This window comes from Lates calcarifer, linkage group LG15 (genome assembly GCF_001640805.2).
Source record: "Lates calcarifer isolate ASB-BC8 linkage group LG15, TLL_Latcal_v3, whole genome shotgun sequence".
NCBI classification, from domain to species: domain Eukaryota; kingdom Metazoa; phylum Chordata; class Actinopteri; family Centropomidae; genus Lates; species Lates calcarifer.
Genome location: NC_066847.1, coordinates 19,311,694 through 19,331,584, shown reverse-complemented (window position 1 = coordinate 19,331,584; position 19,891 = coordinate 19,311,694). Strand labels below are relative to the sequence as shown.

The 19,891-nt window shown below is 39.5% G+C and overlaps 2 protein-coding genes across 2 annotated transcripts in view; both read right to left on the bottom strand.

Moving 5' to 3' along the window:
* Positions 1-83: 83 nt before the first annotated feature.
* Positions 84-9,263, bottom strand: etnppl (ethanolamine-phosphate phospho-lyase). The gene is made up of 13 exons (XM_018690624.2): positions 9,095-9,263; positions 8,501-8,619; positions 7,840-7,999; positions 6,378-6,452; positions 6,065-6,158; positions 4,691-4,807; positions 3,593-3,675; positions 2,978-3,203; positions 2,269-2,423; positions 1,960-2,049; positions 1,008-1,138; positions 737-807; positions 84-599 (listed from the first exon to the last, which is right to left on the bottom strand). Exons 1-13 carry the CDS (start codon positions 9,151-9,153, stop codon positions 498-500), a joined length of 1,482 nt encoding a protein of 493 aa, XP_018546140.1. The 5' UTR covers positions 9,154-9,263; the 3' UTR covers positions 84-497.
* A 429-nt stretch (positions 9,264-9,692) lies between these two features.
* LOC108892872 (collagen alpha-1(XXV) chain) overlaps positions 9,693-19,891 on the bottom strand; it is a 140,554-nt gene continuing 130,355 nt past the window's right edge. Inside the window, exons 32-39 of the mRNA XM_051076202.1 lie at positions 19,562-19,597; positions 18,964-19,017; positions 18,785-18,838; positions 18,386-18,412; positions 17,272-17,325; positions 15,694-15,780; positions 14,008-14,046; positions 9,693-13,660 (exon numbers count right to left, since the gene is read on the bottom strand). Of these exons, the coding sequence (XP_050932159.1) occupies positions 13,658-13,660; positions 14,008-14,046; positions 15,694-15,780; positions 17,272-17,325; positions 18,386-18,412; positions 18,785-18,838; positions 18,964-19,017; positions 19,562-19,597 (354 nt within the window). The 3' untranslated portion in view covers positions 9,693-13,657. The remainder of the gene's footprint in view (positions 13,661-14,007; positions 14,047-15,693; positions 15,781-17,271; positions 17,326-18,385; positions 18,413-18,784; positions 18,839-18,963; positions 19,018-19,561; positions 19,598-19,891) is intronic.

The following is a 19,891-nucleotide window of genomic DNA, read 5'->3' as shown; positions in this document are numbered from 1 at the left end:
ATATATATATATATATATATATATATATATATATATATATATATATATATAGTATTCAGTATGTTTAACAACAGTGACCAGTGTTCACAATGAGTAAAGCTGCATTTTAATGCAAAAGCCACATTACGACACAATTGCATGTTTTATATACATACACATTTTAATTTATGAAAACCATGATTCTCAATCAAGTGAATCTTGACAAAAGTTAAAATAAAAATATACAGTTCATGTAGCAAACTTGCATAATTAAGGAAGGTGTATACTATTTGACATACTATGCTGAACAACTGGCTTGATTCCTTTGTGTAATTAAAAACCTGAGAAGACACCACAATCTCAGACACACAGTACATTAATATTATTATTAGCATAAAAACATTTTTCATCAGGTTAAATGCTAAGGCACTTTTCCCCCAGAATTCTGTCACCTCCAAAATGTATCATGTCTGTTATCAGTTCTTCAACTACGTAAAGTGTTGAGTTCACGAGCAGCTTTATGTCTTGATGCGTTTGTTTTGTTGAGGAACTCCTTGACTGCTTTCTTTGCTGTGTACTAAACCACTGTGATACTGGTGTCCATTTTCATCAGTCGCCAGCTTGAGATACAATTGTGAACAGATAAAAGTTTAAATGAAAATTTGGAAATTTAGAGAAATGCTTTGTACTTTCAGTGGAAAAACACTTTGTCCTGCATGCAAATATGTGATGACGCTTGATGTTTTGGCGCGCTTACCTTTCTTTTACTGCATTCATTCTCTATAGTCACTCTGTTTGGCAACTTCAGGCCTAATGCATCCTCAAGTTCTGCAAACACAGACGCAGTGACATGCATGATTGAGAGCTCTTTCAGCGATAGTAGGCTAACCATTACACACCTCAATCCTTTTAAATAATTCTCAAACCAGAAAGTAAAGAGAATGTCGTGAGAAAGAAATGTCGTGTTCCGGCAGCGCCGTCCTAGACAACACCGCAGAGGACAAAACCAATAGTGAAATGTTAAATACCTGTGAGAATGTGGTCGATTTTCTCCACCGCCAGGTCAGCGTCCTCCATAGTGAAGCACATGGGGGGTTTAAATTTGAGCACGTTGCGATGAGGTCCGTCAGCACTGAGAAGGATGTGGTCCTTTTTTAGCCTGGAACCAAATATAAAGTATTTTTGCACTCTGTGGCTGTTGAGTAACCTGAGGTGCCTTTTTTCACAGCACACATTTTGCCTGGTCGTGGCAGGAAACACACAGGTGGAACTAATAACATTAACGATGGCTCTGTTCCATGCAAGTATCCAGGGAATAAGTGTTATTAACTACACCTGTGCTGCTGTGACAAAATGTCTCCAGTGGAAAAAGCAGTTAAAATCCTAACATGAATTCTCGGGCTAATAGTTAACCTTAATCAAATGACAGATATCAATAAAACAGCATTATCTGTCATAATATAATGCAGGAGACTGCAGGCATTGCACTGTTGTGATTTCATTCATAAGCACACCTTTCAACCAGCCCGGAAGAACTTATCAAGTAATTAGTGATTATCAAGTTCAACTCAGACTGTTTGAGGTCATGATAATAAGTACAAATGGCATGTGCAGCGTATTCATTTCAGAGGCTGCATATAAAATGGCTTGTGTAAATGAAGTATCCTTAACAGATTAAGAGGAGGAGGCTATAATGTGCTCTCACTCTTGTATAGTACACACAAATGTGCATGTGATGCAGTTTTTGCTATCTCGCTTTATCATCCCACCACAGGTTGATAAGCCCTCTCTTAGATATGAGATTAGTGCTCTTCAAAGCTATCAGAGCATCTGTGTTTGGGATAATGTCTGTTAGTTGTGAAACATAATTATGGAAGCACAATTGTAGTTTTCACTACACAGAGAATGAAGCTGAACAAAAGCCTCTCTTATTAATAAGACATCAAAAGTTCATCTGAGTTGTCACACCCTTGCACTTACTGATATATGACTTCTTGGGCTTCTGCTGTGGCAGGAGTGAGTTTCAACCTATCCTTCACGAGCTCCACCCCAACAAAGAGGCCGCGACCCCTGCATGACATGACATCATTTAGTTTAGTGATTTCTGAAACACAAAAATCCTATACGCATGAATATTGAGCAAAATATATATGAACAACAGCTGAAGCTAGATATACTGTGTGTTTCATTCAAGTCACTGAATTACATGTTGGATTACAAAACTCTGGTATATAAGCTCTTAGATACAATCAGCTGTTGCTCATACTGTAACTGTGTGTGTTCTCCTGCCTGATATCTCCGATCAGCGGGTGCTTCGCTTTCTGCTTTTCCAGCAGATTGATCAGGTGTCCCCCAACACGCAGCGCATTACCCTGGAGATCCTCTTTCACGATCACGTCTAGGACGGCCAGTCCGATGGCACACGACACTGGGTTGCCGCCAAACTGAGAAATTCAAAACCCACGCAGAGAGGAAAGATTACACTAAGGTTCACACCACCTAGGAACGCTGCTGCTGGATCATCGGGAGATTATATATATTGAGAGCAAGACCACAAAAACAGGCTGATGTATTAAATATATTATCATCTAATCAGCTACTGGATTTCGTGTGACTGGAGATGATCCAAACTGCAGCAACTTGACTGAAAATATATCAATATGACAAGAGAGCAGTCATTTTTTCTTTGACAGGAAATAACTGTAGTGTGAGGCTGTCAATGAAAAAAAAACTGGCTTGAACAGAATGGTTTTTTTCCCCATAATGTGGAAAACAGATGTGTCGATACGCTTTGCAAATACGGACTAGAACTTTATGTCAAGGATGAGGTCAGGTCAGTGTCATTTCTGGTCAACTTGGGACAGGAAGCAAAGATCAAATAATGCCTCCTCTGTAGTCTGCCTTTGTTATCTGCCAACTCTTTTAAATAATCATTTTAAAATTGCTTTTTATTGTATTACTTCCATCAAATTAATAAATTTCAGTTTAGAGCTCATACTGTATTAAAATACTCCATTCCAGATGACATGAAGGCCTCTGCCACCTCTCTGGTTGTCACCACACATGACATGGGGTGACCGTTGCCAATAGGCTTTCCCATGGTGACAATGTCAGGCACAAAGTCCTCTCCCTGAAGCTGGAAGGCCCAGAAGTGGGTGCCAACACGCCCAAACCCCACTTGGACCTCATCGGCGATGAAAATGCCCCCTGCCTTACGGACATGCCTGTAGAGGAGGAAGCGAGAAATCCTTGGGTGTAGAAGCTGACTGGGGTCTTCACTTGCTCAATCATGTGAACACTCAAATAAACAGGTTGGTCTGTGTGTAAGCACTGGCAATTCTCCGTCCAATTGAACTTTGAATACATCAAATACTCATTCTGGTGCAGCTGCTGGAGACAGCTGTTTGGGGTGTGTTCTTCTGTTCATTGCTTCACACATTGTTTTGCAGTATACATTGCAAAATCACGTACGTGTTTAACATACTTTGCAGTCAGTGGATCATTTCAGAATGACATATTTAGTGTTTGCCAGCTGAATCTGAACAGCAGAAAGGTTAAAAAAACAAAAAACAAACTTTGAGGCACTAATCTCTGCAATCTCTTAGGTACATACTCTGCCACTTGCTGGAAGTAGCCAACAGGGGGAATGACCTGCCCGCCACAACTCTGCAATGACTCAGCAATGAAAGCAGCAATCTGTACGAAAGAGAGAGAGAGACACACAACAAGGTTTACCAATCTAAAGGCAGACTGATAAACCGAGTGAGAGGAGGAGTCCCGGCATCCTTGACTTGTAGATCTCCCTCTTTTGTAAGCGTTCTTTCACTTTTCAGCTGGCAGTGCACAAACACAGAGAGGCAATCATGCAATGTAATGAGTGTCACTGTAGGTCATTGCGATGGAAAAGGAAAATTTCTTGGCATGTACTTGAAAAAAGTATATTCTATTCTATTATTAAGAGAGGGGAGCAATAATAACATACATCATCCATTATGTTATTGTCATCCATTTTAAAATGTTGTTTTCCTCCTGCAGATGCATATCTGCACAAATATCCGCTAAATATATTCGGTACAATCTGACAGCAGGTCCCTCTCACCACTGGATGCATGGACATACCCTCGGGTTGCGCTTTTAAACATTGGATTAAAGGCCGACAAGTTTGGGCACAGAGAGTCCCCTACACTTGTTCTTGTGATCTGGGATTTGACCCTAAAAGCCAGAGTCCTTGGCCTGAACCTGAGAATTGTGAGAGAAGGTGAAAGAGGAGAGAGGAGGGAAAAAGGGAAAGGTGGAAAATCAAATAAGCACCCATAAATAAAATGTTAAGAAATAAAAGGGAAACTGCCATGGAAGTCCAGATTGAAAAACTGCTGTGTAGTTGTCATACTTGACTACACCAAATTTTCACAAATTTCACTGATCAACTTAAATCATACAGCACATACTGTATTATAGTAGAAATACCAACACAATCATCTCCTGTGTCTTTGCTTGATCCTATGCACATAGTAACACTTTAACATACCAGTATTTATAACACTGACTAGGACCAGTCCTGTAAAAAAAATAGTAATACTTAAAAAAAAAAAAAAATTAAGCAATGTTTTGCCATATATCTAACACATTCCTGAGTTTGTTCCTGCAGCTTGAGAGTGATCTCGTGTCAAGTGTCAACTGATATCACAACAACATCAGACACAAACTGTACCTTTCCTCCTTTCTTGTGGATTTTGTCTATTATATCTTTGACTTCATCTGCATATGCTGTTGCAGGATCAGGATGGTCCGCTCTGTATTTGCCTCTGTACACATCTGGGCTCGGAGCCTGTTTAGGGAAGCAAGAAGTTGAGATGATTACTAAAACAGATTCACAGACCAAGGCTGCATCCCAGTTCTGTAGAGTGCAGCGATTTGATAACAAAAAAGGGACAGATAAAATATTTTAAAAGATCAATAAATCATGGTAATTTATATGGTAGAATTGGAACATAGCTAACTTTTTCACATGGTCTTTAGTAATGGAGTAGATGGTGCTTTGGGTTGAGTTTGATTTGATCATGCCAAACCTTCTTAAAAACCATATAAATATATCAGTTTGTTGTGACTTAGCATTCAAATAAATTAAACACCATTTGATTTGACGCACAAAATGTTAACAGTGTAAAATCTGTCTAAAAACATCTGACAATTCTCACAGAGAGTCTCTAAAATGAATCAAGTTTGTGGAGTACGAATGTAACAGAACTCCCTCTAACTGATCTGTCTTGTGGGTTTATGTTTAACATTGTGCTCCAACATTTGCTGAAACATTTGGTTATACTTGCTCATCCAGACTTGTGTGCAAATGAAGATTTAGTAAACAGACACAAAAGCTGTTTTGAGAGCAAGAATTTTGAAATCCTTTTTGTGAAGGAGTAAAGTATAGACCTCACTGATCAACATCTGAACCGCAGCTCGATTCCTCAAGTGTCTATGATCATGAATAAAATATGTGAGCTGGCTGAAACTGACTGAATTGCCCCCACCTTTGGCATGTAACACTAGAGCTGGGTATTCCACAAGTTGCCAGATGACACCAATGATATGGAGGAACAGGGAAGAATTCACAGTATTACACAACTCAATGCAGTAAGGGCTCTGGACACATTTTAATTAAAAAGAAAAGAACCTAACACGGGTGTGCAGTAGTTCCTGGTTTTTTTTTTTTTTTTTAGAGACGCTCCTCACTGTAGGATTGGGCTGTTGGGTTAATGATAACCTGCCTTTTAGCTGTCTTGCCATTCCTCTCTGTCCTCTGTCCTCTGTGATTGGGAAAGTGTTTTCAGGGGGAAGCTAAAACTTTTGCATCTGACGTGAACAATGAAAAGCCTCCTTCAAAAGCACTTGCCCTCTTGAATTTGTAGTAAAAAGCACCTGTATTTCATGCGCTCTGTCTCTTGCTTTCTCTCAGATTTCATCCACACAATCCATGTGCATGCAAGGTGTGAATACTCAGTAGCCTGCCAAAGCCCAGTAGAGCAAGTTGAGTCATGGTGTTTTAATAGTGTGCAGGCAGGCAGACGGGGAGAGGAAAAGCACTCACCACATGGACAAATGGATTCTGTTCAACACCTGACAGCTGGTGGAACTTATATGGACTGATGTCGATGAGCGATGAGACGTGGCCGTGGTACGCACTGCCAAACAAAGGAAACACAGGTCAAGGACCAAATCAGTCAGTTCTCTCAATTGCAATAGCATGTGGACTATTAGAATTACTGTTGAAACATGGATGAATAAAAGTAAATCTCTGAATAAAAGAACTTTCACCCCTCAATATCGTTCATGTACTTTCATTTTGCTCGTCTGGCGCAGCACCAGGTGTTTTCGAACAGTGACGGGGCAGTAGCACTCACTTGTCCAACGTGATGATGTCTTTGTGGCCTCTGTACTGCTGTGCCAGTCGAAGGGCCAGGTCATTGGCTTCAGAGCTGAAGTTCAAAGGGGCAAGGGTTACTCTGAGTTACTCAGTCACCACAAAATACACAGGTGTAGCCATGGATATCACTTGCACGTCACAGTTACATATTTTTCTTTCTACTACAAGGGCAAAATATTTCTTCAATTTCACACCCTGAAACATTTCTTCTTTACTTCCTTCTCAAACGTTGTTAATCTCTTTGTCGACTGAAGGTAGCTGAACTTTAACAAATTAAAATTAGAATGATCTTGTTCTGCTTTTTTTGCCACAATTGTGTATTATTGTCTGATAACTGGTCATTTAAAAGGCAAAATCTACCTCTGGCACATTAACAAGTAACACTGCAAAACACCAGAGCTGGCAACCTGGGTGTGAATGCATCATTTATATCCCATTTGCTTGTATATTGACATACAAACATTACACCTACATGTGACTGTTCAACATTTCATTCCAAACCATGAGCAGTAGTACACTGCTTTAACAGCTTCCACTCTTGTGGGAAGCCTTGGAATCTAGGTGCAGGGATACACACTCATTTAGAAACAAGAACGTGAGTGAGGTCTGGCTGTGATGATGGGTGAAAAAGCCTCGTGTGTGCTCATCCCAAATGTGTTGGGTTGGGTTCTGGGCAACTGTTGCCACAAAAATACACAAAAGTATCTGGATAAATGCGTATTGATACTTTTTAGCCATTTCCCCCTTGTCTCGAGTGTGCAATCAGAATGCACACAGGTGCACTTTTGCACTGTTGTACAGACTTTAGAAAACCTTTGCTTTGTTTTGTCAGGTTTATAACTTCTCTAAAGACTGATAAATACTCTGTCCAGTATTGAGTGTACAGCACATGGATCATTACAGTATGTAACATTATTACCCTTGATCAGATAATTCCTCTTTACACTGCAGAACCGCATCAAGTGGTGTCAATAAGTAACCACACCAGACTGACTTAGAAGTACTAGAATGTCAGCATCAAGGCTAAGAAAGTTGAGCATACTTATGTTGTACTGTGCTTCTTTTGCTTACAGGTCTATATCAGACCTGATGATCCAGATGAGTGAAGGACTCCAACAATTGTCTTTGCTATCTTAAATGTTAGTTGTTTTTCCTTGACTACGGTAAGCCTGGCAGCCAGAAATGTTTTAATTACACTCTTTAATCTTAAACCTTACAGTGAATTGTACTTCAGAGCAACCTTTATTGCTTTTCCTATGAATAGGCTACAGTTCAATCAATATGAGCTTGAATCAAAAGGCCAGTCTCTTAGCCTCCAGGGACTCTTTCATTACATGTACTGTGACCTCACTAACCTTGATCCATGCCCCAAAAACAAGTCTGACTAATCTTCCTTTATGTTGTTTTTGTTGCTTGAGTACCCAAACATGCAGCCATACCCAGAGTTGACAAAGTAGCACACAGACAACTTGTCTGGCAGCGTGGCTTGCAGCCGCTGGGCGTAGAGTACCAGGTTATCATGCAAGAAACGTGAGTTGGTGTTGAGCAGTTCCATCTGCTGAGCCCCTGCCTTCACCACATCCGGGTGACAGTGGCCGACTGAGAAATGGAAGGAAGGATGCACACAGGGTTAGAACTAGTCCTTAGGGTCGGGACAAAAACACACTTTACAGTGAGTCCTTAAAGCATCTGGCTGTAATTTGAGGTCAAAGGAAAACAAGCCATGACAAATGATATTACAGGCACATAACTGGAGGCCATGTGCTGAATTAAAGAGTGTTAAATGTGGGCAACCAGGAGACAACCTGTTTTATATTCCTGTTTCTACTAGTCGTGCAGCTTTATTCATTTTAAATTAGGTGTACATTACATGACAGATCAGTTGGTCAAATCATTCTGGTGAAAAACAATCCTCTAATATAAAACCTCTAGCTATGATTCCACATTTGAATGGCAGCATAGAACAATTTGCCTGCGTGGAAGAGAAAACAAGTCCCCGATGTTCTTAAGTTTTTCAATTTTTGATGAAGGTGATGATAGAAAAATGGTATAAAGAAAGCTGACGTATATGAGTTTATGCATCTGCATGTGTGTGTTTACCATGAGCCACATTGTTGATGCAATCCAAGTAGCGCTGTCCTTTCTCATCATACATGTACTGGCCTTTGGCTTGCACAATCTTGATGGGGTCATGGCTGAAGAAAATCTTACAGGAGGGCCTGCAGAGGGGCTACAGTTAATCATAGCACGTGTACAATGCGTGACCCCTCTCTCTCACTTTCAATAGCTTTATGTTGCATAGTTGTAATAAAATTATATTATGATGTCATGAGTCACAGGGCAATTCAAAACTGTAATACAGTACAATGTACGTGAGTAAACTGCTACTGCAGCCTAAAGATATAAAGAATTACAGTAAAAACGACTGAACTAGCTGCTTAGCTACAAATGCATTCACTAGTTAAAACGCCAAATACGTAGCTTAAATGTATTTGTTTGTTGTAGAACAAAATTCTTGACATTTCGATATAAAAAAGTAAAACAATTTCATAATTGAGAAAGTATAGATAACAGACAATAAATAAAGTTTGACATTCTGTTTTCAGTTTTCAGGAAAAAACAGAGTTGAGAAGCTAACTTACGACTGTCATCTGCATTGGAAACTTGTGTCATACAGAATGTCAGTTATCTTACCCAATGTGCTTCTTCCTCAAGTCTATCGTCTTGTTTTTGTCTAATATTTCCGCAGACATCCTGATGCTGTCCAGGTGGAGAAAGACGACGCGCACTTTTCCTCCCCCACTGACTGCAAGATGAGCTACATCTGCTCGAGCAGAAGTAACCCGGCTTTATACAGACACGCGCGCGCGTGCTCAGAGACGGACACTCAAAATGCACGTGCGGAACAGAGGCTCGTGCTGCCACCTATATGGAAAGCAGCTGTGGCAACTTGTAGGTGCCCCGTATGATGGCATTCGCTCGTATTGCTGCAGGAATTTGCAACATCTATTCTGATGTATGCTGCTGTTTTTATACATGTTTTTTTTTTTTTATTTGAGTAGTTCCATCTCATGTTACCTGCATTTCAGAGGTAGATATTATTCTATTCATTCCACTACAGCTTTACACTGGTAGAATGTTACGTAGTACATTTACTATTTTTGAGGTACCTGGTTTCGAAGTACAAGCTTAATGTGTATTTTTGGTTATGGAGTGCAGTCATTTTGATGGAGAATTCACTGACTTAAGTCACTGAATGTGATATTGATGACCACCAATAAAGGCAAGTCTATTGTATGATGTATTTGAAAGACTGTGTTTATTTGGCTCCAACATTACAGTCATATGAAATATAGCAGTGTGTGAACACAAGGCTCTCCAAAGAAATATCAAGTGGGTAAAAAATGATTAACACAAATGCGGAACATAAACTGCATACACCACCAAAAAAAAAAATAATAATAAAAATACAGTTGTAACTCAAAAAAGCCACAAACTGCATTTTGCTTTACATTTATAATTCTGTACCAACACTGTGTTTTATTTTGGAGAGTATGTGGCAATATAAGTATTTCAGTAAGGCTGCAGTGCATTGGGGGGGTATAGAAGTGAGTAAGATTTCAGTACTCATATGAGACCAGTGTTGTCTGTCAGCACAATGCTATCATGAGTTATCATGATCCAACACATTTATTCTGAAAAGTTTTGATGAGTAAAGTGTGGTTTCTGGGTGTGTGCTACTGTTTCTGCTGAGGAAATTTAGCCTCAGAGCATTCCTGTAACAACGACAAATAAAACGAATGTGTGATATCAGTGAGTCATTTTGGAGCTCCTCACCAACTCTGTTAAATACTGATATGGAAATAAATGAAATGTTTTGGCACTTCTGCTAAAAGCAGAATAAACTAAATCTGTAACTTTAACAAGGAAACACAACAATCAAACAAACAATCAAATCAATCAAATAAAAAAAAAAATCAAATAAAAAAATTAGCTGCACATGCTAAAGATACAGCACCTTGTGAGAACAAATACTGTAACAAAGGCTGGATGTCAAAACACAAAATTAAAAAAAAAAAAACACATTGAAAAACTTAGTAAATATTAAGTAATGGAAATAACACTTTAAAAAAATGAGTGAAGGGACAGTTTTGAAGCAAAAATAAACCAATCTAAATTGAGATTTAATGAAAGGTCCAGGTTCATATTTGTTTCTTTGTCTTCTGGTAAATAAACATTTTCTTTCCAGGTAGTGGTATACAGGGTAGCATGACTGAACAAATGGAGCTATAGAAATCACAGTTATGTGATAGTTCAGCTGCATTTGATGCTACACACATTAACCAATAAGTATAAATTGCACTTCTTGTCAAATGAGCACACATTTTAACAGTACATTAATAATCCACTATACATATATCAAACTACATTCAATGCAAAGAGAAGAGAGAGAGAGAGAGAGAGAGAGAGAGAGAGAGAGAGAGAGAATAAGAGGCATGAGAAAAAGCTGTGATATTTAACGCGGTACACGGTTGCATTGGCTGGGCCTGTCAACATGCAGGCCATCAGTACTTTGTTGTCATAGTTCGCTTTCTGACATGCTAAAGAAATAAAAGCAGATGTATTCAAATGGTAAGGCCTGTAATCTGAAGTGAATTCACACTGTAATTTGTAAATGACCAACTTCCTTCACACTGCACCATTTGTGTAACTGTTTCTTTTTGCCTAAGCATGATCCAAGATTCTTCATATCAACAGAGACGCAGCGGAAACTGACATCAGAAGCCAAAAACAACTGAAAGGAATGCTGTTTAAAACCAAAATGCCTTCTTTTAAGAAATTATAGAAAAATAAATAATGTACCACTTAAAATAATGAGACAAATACACAAATATATGCACAAAAAATTGTTACATACATAAAACCCCAACAACAATAAAGAAACCTGTTGTGTAGTTCTTGCCACTGGTAGAGTACATCAGCTGAGCTGTTGTTGACCTACTATCAGTTAGCACCATTATAATCTATACAGATGTGCATCCATTCTTTATAATGATGAGATGAACTGTACAATCAAACTGAAACCATGTGGGAATAAACCTCCTCAAATCTACCTGTGGTTGCTGCTACGTCACAACACAATGTTGGTTTTTCACTGCCCTTACAGTAAACCAGTCATGCATATGTCTAATGTTGAAGAAAAGAAAGTACTGTGAGTTATCACCTTGCATAGAACCTACTATGTCAGAAGGCAAATGAGAAGATGGATGGACAGTGGTGAAAAATAAACCTAGTTCTGAGCTACGGCTTCATTTAGTTTTGCTCCATCTGATATGGAATGTGACTTAACTGGCCACCAGTTAGCTTCTGGTTTATTAATGGAAATTGAACTGTGTCTATTAAATTTAGCTTCTCTGGCACTGTATTACAATGTTTTCTATATGTTTAAGACAATAAATGAGAGGTGTAATGCAACTGAGATGGTTCTATTCAACATAATCTGCCTTAATCTGACACATCTGAAATACCAGCGACTGTGTGTTCGGCTAAATCTCCTTTGTTCAGAAAGGAGCCCAACCCTGTATGAAATAAAGCTCCTCTTAAACAATGCTTATTCTCAATATTTAAGAAATCCATAAGTAAAAAACTGTGTACATGCAGTGAACTGACAACACCGTACAAATAACATCCCATACAACATGTCCAGAATGAACAAGTAGCATATTTGTTACAATGCTGAAAACAATGAGCTTCTTCCAAACCACAGTCAAGATGGACACAATCTAACTGTATGTCCAGGTGAAGCTGTGACCCTCATGCTATTTCAAAATCCTGTAAAAACAATTGAAAAACAGTGCGCAATGTGTGTCTTTTCAATACTCTCACAACCTTTTTTTTTTTAACCAAACAAAGCTTACTCCTCAGAAAAAAACACCATTCCAATAATTAAAAATATGATATAAAGTTGTACATTTCTGATAAAGGAATGAATAAAAGCTTGAGGCACCAAAGGCTATTATACACAAAATACAATGTTTAAGAATGAGAGCAAACAGAAAAATACAATAAAGAAAAGAGAATATGATTGCATTCTGTCGACGCTCTCAGTAGACCCTGAAGCGTTGCTTGTTGGGAGAGGCAGATGCTCCAGCTGATCTCTATGGAGATCGATGAGACCCTATAGCGACTCCCCTGGCAGAATCCATTCCCGCACTCAGAGGGGGTGGGGTGGGGTGAGGGGGGTCCCGAGCAGGCCCTGTCCGACCTCAAATCCTCGTGAGCCTGATTTGTTTTCTTGTCGGTGCAGCAGTGAGCCCGCCAAGTTCTCCCCTCTTTGTCTAGAGGTGTGTGGCTGCATGTGTGTGTGTGTGGGGTGGGGCACACCACACTCATGAAGATGATGATGATAATAATGATGCTGAGCCACGAGTGCAACAGTGAAAACCTGCTGATATCACACCCTCTTTGCAGGCATCACCACAATAAAGCAACAACAACCAACAGCTTTACTTTCTGGGGGATTTTCAGGCTACCAGCCATGGCGTGACTCCCTTGAGAAGATTAAAGGAAAGCAAGAATTACTAATTCAGAGCTCTGGGTTTGTTTTTTTTTTTATATGTTAGTGTTGTTTTTCTTTTCTGCAGAAGCCATGACGCAACCACAAAACAGTGACATGTATGTACAATACATATAAATATAGTTTCAGTACACTACTCATGCTTTTGCAGGGGGTCAGGGGTGCAATGTTCTGTTTGGCACAGTCTTTTTTTTTTTTTTTTTTTTTTTTTTTAGTCTTCTAGAAAATGGTGCTGCATGAATGAGTGGTGAGCTTGTTGAGACGAAAACAACACAAAACACCTAGCGTTTGGTGTTAGAGAGCCAGTCCAGATCCCCTTCCTTCACTTCCTCCTCCTCCCACGTCTCCTTTCACCTCCTGTGAATCTGGCCGGGGCCTGCGACGCTCCAGTCTGAGCCATGCAAAGACTAAAGAGACAAGTTCTGCAGCCAGCCAAGGATCTGAACTCCACACACATTTTTTTTTTTTGTTTGTTTGTTGGTTTTTTTTCCACACAGCAATGTGAGTAGAAGCAGCTTAGGGCTTGAAACTTGGGACGGTTATCTCTTCTTTTTTTTTTGTATCATTGTACACATAGACTTCTTTTCTTTTAGACTATTTTTTTTCCATTAAAAAAAAAAACTATAAATACCATAAAAGAAGCATTATTTACAAACTCCATGCGTTTCAGGTTAGAGTGATCACTGCAAGAAAAACACAGGAGAGAGAATGACATGAAGGTGTTTTCATTGTGTTTTATGAGATGTTTTTCACATTCAAACACTATGGCGATTTATTAAACGACAAACCCATGCAAACAGAGAAAAGCAGGAATCCACATGAAAAAAATTACACAGAGTGAACAAAATATTAGAAGCACTTTTTTCTGTCTATCACACAGGAAAGAGTAAATGAATCACATCTCCATTTTCCACAGCTATTACACAGATTAAAGAATAAAAAGCGACGTTTGACTAATATTTTTTCACTCTGTATAGCTGCATTGTTGAAAGCTGTCTTATTGCTCAAAGGCAGTATATACTTGTCTTACCTTCTGCCAGCATCCAGGCATTGGTAATCCATCTGGGCCCTGTTTAGAGAGGAGTAGCAGGCAAGAAAAAAGCAACAATGAGGACTGTGAGAGGAATGGAAGGTTTACTGTTAGTAACACATGTAGATCACACCATGTTTTTAAAGCATGCCAGATTTATATTTAGATATTTATGGAGAATCACACAAGCCAAAATCACAAAGTGGGAGATAATAGAGACAGGATCGTCCATCCTGCCTAACTGAGACATCATAGCTACTGTACTTCTTTGCATCCAGATGAATTGCCAAATCGTAACTAGCATCAAAACTGTAATGACAACTCCAAGAACATTTTTTGATTCATGCACTCAATACACAGCAATGTATATCTCATGCATGGCAACACACTGTATGTTGATTCTACTCTGATTTTGTTTTAGTGGCCCCACAGTTGAAATTTCAAAGCATTGAAATGAGCTGGGATAAAATACTGGGACACTATAACAAAAGCAGGTGGTTATCTTAATACAAAGTTATGGCAGCTGGCTAAATGAATGTAGATGTAATTTAATGAGATGACATTTTTGATATGTGAATGTTTTCTTACCTCCTTCATTTCATTGCTTAATTACACCCTATGCTATTTCAAGATGGATTTCAGTACCACTCATGTTTGAGCAAAGTGTTAGAACTCTCCATGCATTACACAGCATCGTTTCAGAAACAGAAAACATCATAAAAGCATCAGGAAGTTCATTTTTATCTGCTCCATTAGGTCTGGAGCAAATGTAACCTTTGATTTTCTCTTCTCGTCACGGTCTGGCCCAATTGGTACAAATATAGGAAGGGAAAAGGGAAGTTAACAGAGTAAAGGAGGGGGGAGTCCATGCGCCTGCAGCATGGGTTAGCATCAGGTTAAAAGAATCAACTAGAAGGAAACAGGATCTAAGTAGAACTTTTTCTCCAGTTTTATTCAAGGGAATGAAAGGATTCAGTTAGGGGGACGGATTTATGTATCAGTTATAGCAATAATCATATGTTTACTTTGTATATTTATAATATTGTGTGTTATCTAAAAGAGGCTGCTTGCGGTCAGAGAGTTAGTGAGGTAAATGTTGGTGCATGTATTATTTTCTAACAATTCCTAAATAGAAAATGGAGTTGTGATAATGTGTACTCATGCTTGTCAAGCTCTCAAGTCATGCGTGGTTTCATGTCAGTTATGACTGAAGCTGAGAGGCATGCATGGGTAAGAGGTGGAGGAAAAAGAGAAATACTGTACCAATTGGCATGGGGCATCCAGCCCATCCAGACCTGGCTGCCCTGGTTCCCCCTTTTCACCCTTAAATCCCCGGAAACCCTGTTTGCAAAGATGACCTAGGAGTGTTACTGGGAGAGAGGTGGACGACCCTTAACCCCTGCATCTGTCCACTATGACAGACACAGGAGGGGGGGGGGTTGACCCGGGGAGGAGCTGCCCTGTGAGCTTGCTGATACCACGATCCAACCCAATTATATGATTTTCAGTATTTAATAGCATGGTTTTGTGTGGGAACTACTTCAGGAAAGTAACAGACTCTGTGTTTCAGGTTGCTGTGGTGCGGTGGAAACTGAGTATCTGTTTAGCCACAGGGCGCTCGTCCTTGTTCGGGACGACTGCTCTACACAGCTGGGAGCTGATTTCCAGCTGACAGTTGGGACATACCAATGGGCAGGGTGCATCTAATCCAGGGGCACCCTGTTCTCCTTTCTCGCCCTTAGGCCCTTTTTTGCCCTTCTTTCCCTTCTCCCCCTGTGGATACAACGGTTTGGTCACGTTAAAATCACTTTTTTGAAACATTTGGGACAGCACTGCTATTAGGAGGGTAGTGATTAAAGAAGTAAGGCTATGGCCCACAAAGGAGGAAGACACATTGTCAATGTTAGATAGGAGGGGATACCAGACAGTACTGGGTATTCTAAAAACATTCCTCAGGACAGGAAGAGGACAAAAAAGGGGAATAATACAGCGGGAAGGAGCGGAAAACAGCTGATCACCAAAAAGGGGTGTCAAGGGCACAAAGGATGAGAAAGAGTAGCAGGGAAAAAAACCTCCAGGAAGACAGAATTAAATGTACCACACACTGAAACAGTTCAAACTGTATCCCTTCAAAATAAAACACTGGCTATTAATTATTAGTCAATATAAAAGAAAAATGAAATGAGGTTATATAGGAAGAACATTTTAGTACCAGAATTCACAGATGTAATATCACAGGTACATTTTCAGCCATAATGAGATGAGTAATGTTTGGTATATAATTGTAGGTATATAAAGTATTAAAAAAATGTGATAATGTTGTGCCTGTTTATTATGTTTTTTTCAAAAGAAGCATAAAAAAATCACCTATGACCTGTCACATTCAGTGCTGACAATAGCTGCTAAATACCTGGAGGAGAAGCAGTGCTAGGATCTGTGCTGTGATGGAAAATATGTGGTAAAATCAGAGATTCACAGAGCACGCCAAAGTATGTTTATATCTGTGTTCCAAGGAATGGGATACAGTTTCTTAAAGACATAAAACATCCAAGAAACACGCCAAAAGTGTTAGTAAGTGTGGAGACATACAGATTACACACTGAAAGGTAGAAACTGCTGTATACACGAGCAAGGGGAGAGTTATCAACAGGCTCGAGAACTCAGGGAAGTGAAATGTTTTAAGTTCATGTTCATGCATGGAAACAACAAAAGAAAAACAAATATGAATTTTAAGAGCCTGTTGTCAATGGACTTGTCTGATACATGTTGAAATCACTTTTGGATGCCTAAGAATGAGACTGGACTTGTGATTTTGAGAAATGAGATGGTAAATCATTCAAAGGTGGAGAACAAAAGCTGATTTGAGAGGACTGGAGATGATACTTTATGCAAAGGAAGGTTTATGTTGTATAGAGCTCCAGTTGTTTTCTGAGTTCATCTGTTGAAAAGGCACAACTGCTACAAAACAGACTTGAGGTGAAGCCTATTTGAACCAAGTTCAAAATATCTGCAAAATAAAAGGATTAGGCTGAAAAATATATATTTGATATCGTTAAACAGTGTTCTATTTTATTCCTTTCAGCTACAATGTACTGGCTTCAGTCACTAGACTCAGTTCTCAGTCTAGTGGGGGAAATCATAGAAAGTTCATTACAACATTTCTACATAAACACCTCTACAATTCCTGTCACTGTCCATTGACATCAGTCCTCTGTAATGTTAAGGAGTTTAATTAACAAGTCGTTACAACGTATCTACATCTACCTTTTCTCCTCTTTCCCCAACGTCGCCTTTTTCTCCCCTTAAGCCTGGCAACCCCTGTAAAAGTACAACTCCACTTAATGACTCTGACTTTACTGAGCAAAGACAAAAAGAGGCTTTTCTTGTCCTCACAAAGCTGAAGAGAACTCATCAGGATCAAACTAAAGTAAGTAATCTGAGCTCAAGTGAAAGTGGATGGATGTGCAACAAGTACTAACTGCGGCTAAAAGAAAAGATTATGGCTGCTCTGTTATTCTATTTTACTATTTTAAAAATAGAAAAATCACATTAAAAGGGAAAAGCAGCAGTTCCCCAGAACTGCAATAAGCTGTGCACAAAAGCCTGAGTGGAAACAAACATCTGTTTCTTCCATCCATCACTGATCGACCAATTAGCACCCAGGAGTGGAGCATCATTTAATATACACTGAATAAACTGCACTGATGTTTATGTTATGATGCAGGCCCAATAAGACTAATTCTGGTATTTGTAGTTTTATAGAATATGTGTCACTATCACTTAATCAGGGGGATTGTGGAAATTCTAACCGTGCAAACTTCACATATATATAGACTACCTATAACTGCAGCTTATGAGATAGGGTCTCATACATTATGTTACTTGTACCCTGTTGTGTGATGAGATTTAAAGTAATAAAGACTTAGACTAGACTTTATTGATCCCTTTGGGATGACTCCCTCAGGGAAATTAAGTTTCCAGCAGCATATACAGACAGAATAGAAGGATAAAACAATAAAACAATAAACAATAGACTCTTAATAGGAATAAATTGCTGTACACAATGAGTTATGGTGGTGTGAGTTGGGTTCCTTTGTGTACACTGAGTGGTGATACACATCTGATACTAAACAATCACTGATGGATAACAGGGACAGATTGTTGTCAATGCAGCCTAAGCCAAAACAGACGTCATGCTGAAACTCATTCTGCTTAGCTTGTAGTAATGAAGAGAATATTTTTGCTCTTGTTGTTGCATTTTATTCTGGAGAGTTTTTTTTCTCTCCATGCAGCCCTGAACTGGAGGAGGCTGTTTGATTCACTGTAACATCACTGATGCTGGTGACATCATTGAGCAAATAAAGTTAAAAAGACTTACATCCAAGCCTGGTGTTCCAGCAGCTCCCTGCAAATAAAGAATATTAGCCATATTGTCACACAGCAAGAACTATTAGAGACAATATTTAAGCTTGAGCAAAGATGGTGGAGGCGTGCTGAAGGTAGTGTGGAAGTAGTGTTTACTTAAACTGTGCCATTGCAATATGTGGGGAATGTGCCAGCTGGAGATGTGTGATAATACTTGGCATATACTGTTGTTTTCAGTGCTCAGCTAGTCACAGCTTGTGGCTTCATGTTAATCTTGGTGCAGTAGTCTGTTTTCATGAAGCTGGTCATTAAGTACATGAGCTCATACAAAAAGGTGCTGTCAACTTATCTCTATTCATCCCTGAATAAAGACAGTGTTTCTATAAAATGATAGCATCCTCATCAAACTTACAGGGAGTCCGTAAGGTCCCCTTGGTCCTGGCTCGCCTGGTGGTCCTCTCTCACCCTAATGAAATTGAATCAGTCAGGGTTGTGATCGCATAAATCATACACAATCAGTTTGAAATGAAAGTTAAAATGTACTGGATCCTCAGTGAGGTCAAAAGGTCAAAAATAAATATCCATCCTTACTATGTCACCCTTTGGCCCAGCAGGACCAGCTGGACCTGGAGGCCCATCCGTGCCCTGCAGAGAGAAGTGTTGTCATGGTGAGTTTACATCATCGGACTATAGCAGGTCTTTCAAAATAAAGCTGATTTTCCAAACGAAAATAGCAGATGAAAAGGAAGAATCATGTTCAGCATCCACATATGTGCAATATTCCCACGTGGTTTGACCTACAATCAGCACACAGAGCTACGGCTAATACACGTGCATTGGCCACAGAGAACATTTGCAACACTGCTGACACAGTTAATGTATGAGTGTGTGTTAATGCTGAGTTAATGCAACACCGGACAAACAAGAGTTTTGGAATGCCTGCTGTAACAGCTTTGTGAACGCTCGCTATCCTGTGAACTAAACTCAGCGTGGCTTGTTGAACTCATGAGACTTCGCTAAGATGTATTTTAAAAATCCAACAAAAGCTTGTATAACTTTCTTTTCAATCACAGTGAAAAACGATAAAATGAGGTGACATGGGTAAAAAGAAGGGGACTGTGTGGAGGGTGGGAGGGAGAGAAGTAGAAAGAAGTTGGGTGGTGAAGCCTCTTGGTCACATGACACTCACCCTAATTCCGGGCTTGCCGTCCAAGCCGGAGGCTCCCTGTGTGGTTATGGAGGTATGAGTGACATGAACAAGGCGAGATTAGTACCAGATGAACACTGTTATTAGGACAGGTTGATGGCAGGGTTTACAACAACTAAATTACACTGTGTGTTACAGGGAGCTTGGCAAAGTAGTCAGCCCAGGCAAATGAACATGAGGACAGAAAATGGAGGGGACTGTATAGACACACACACATACACATATACATACACACACACACACACACACACACAAACACACGCTTGAGTGTATGCACTGATGCACAACAAGAAATCTCACGGGGCTAAAATA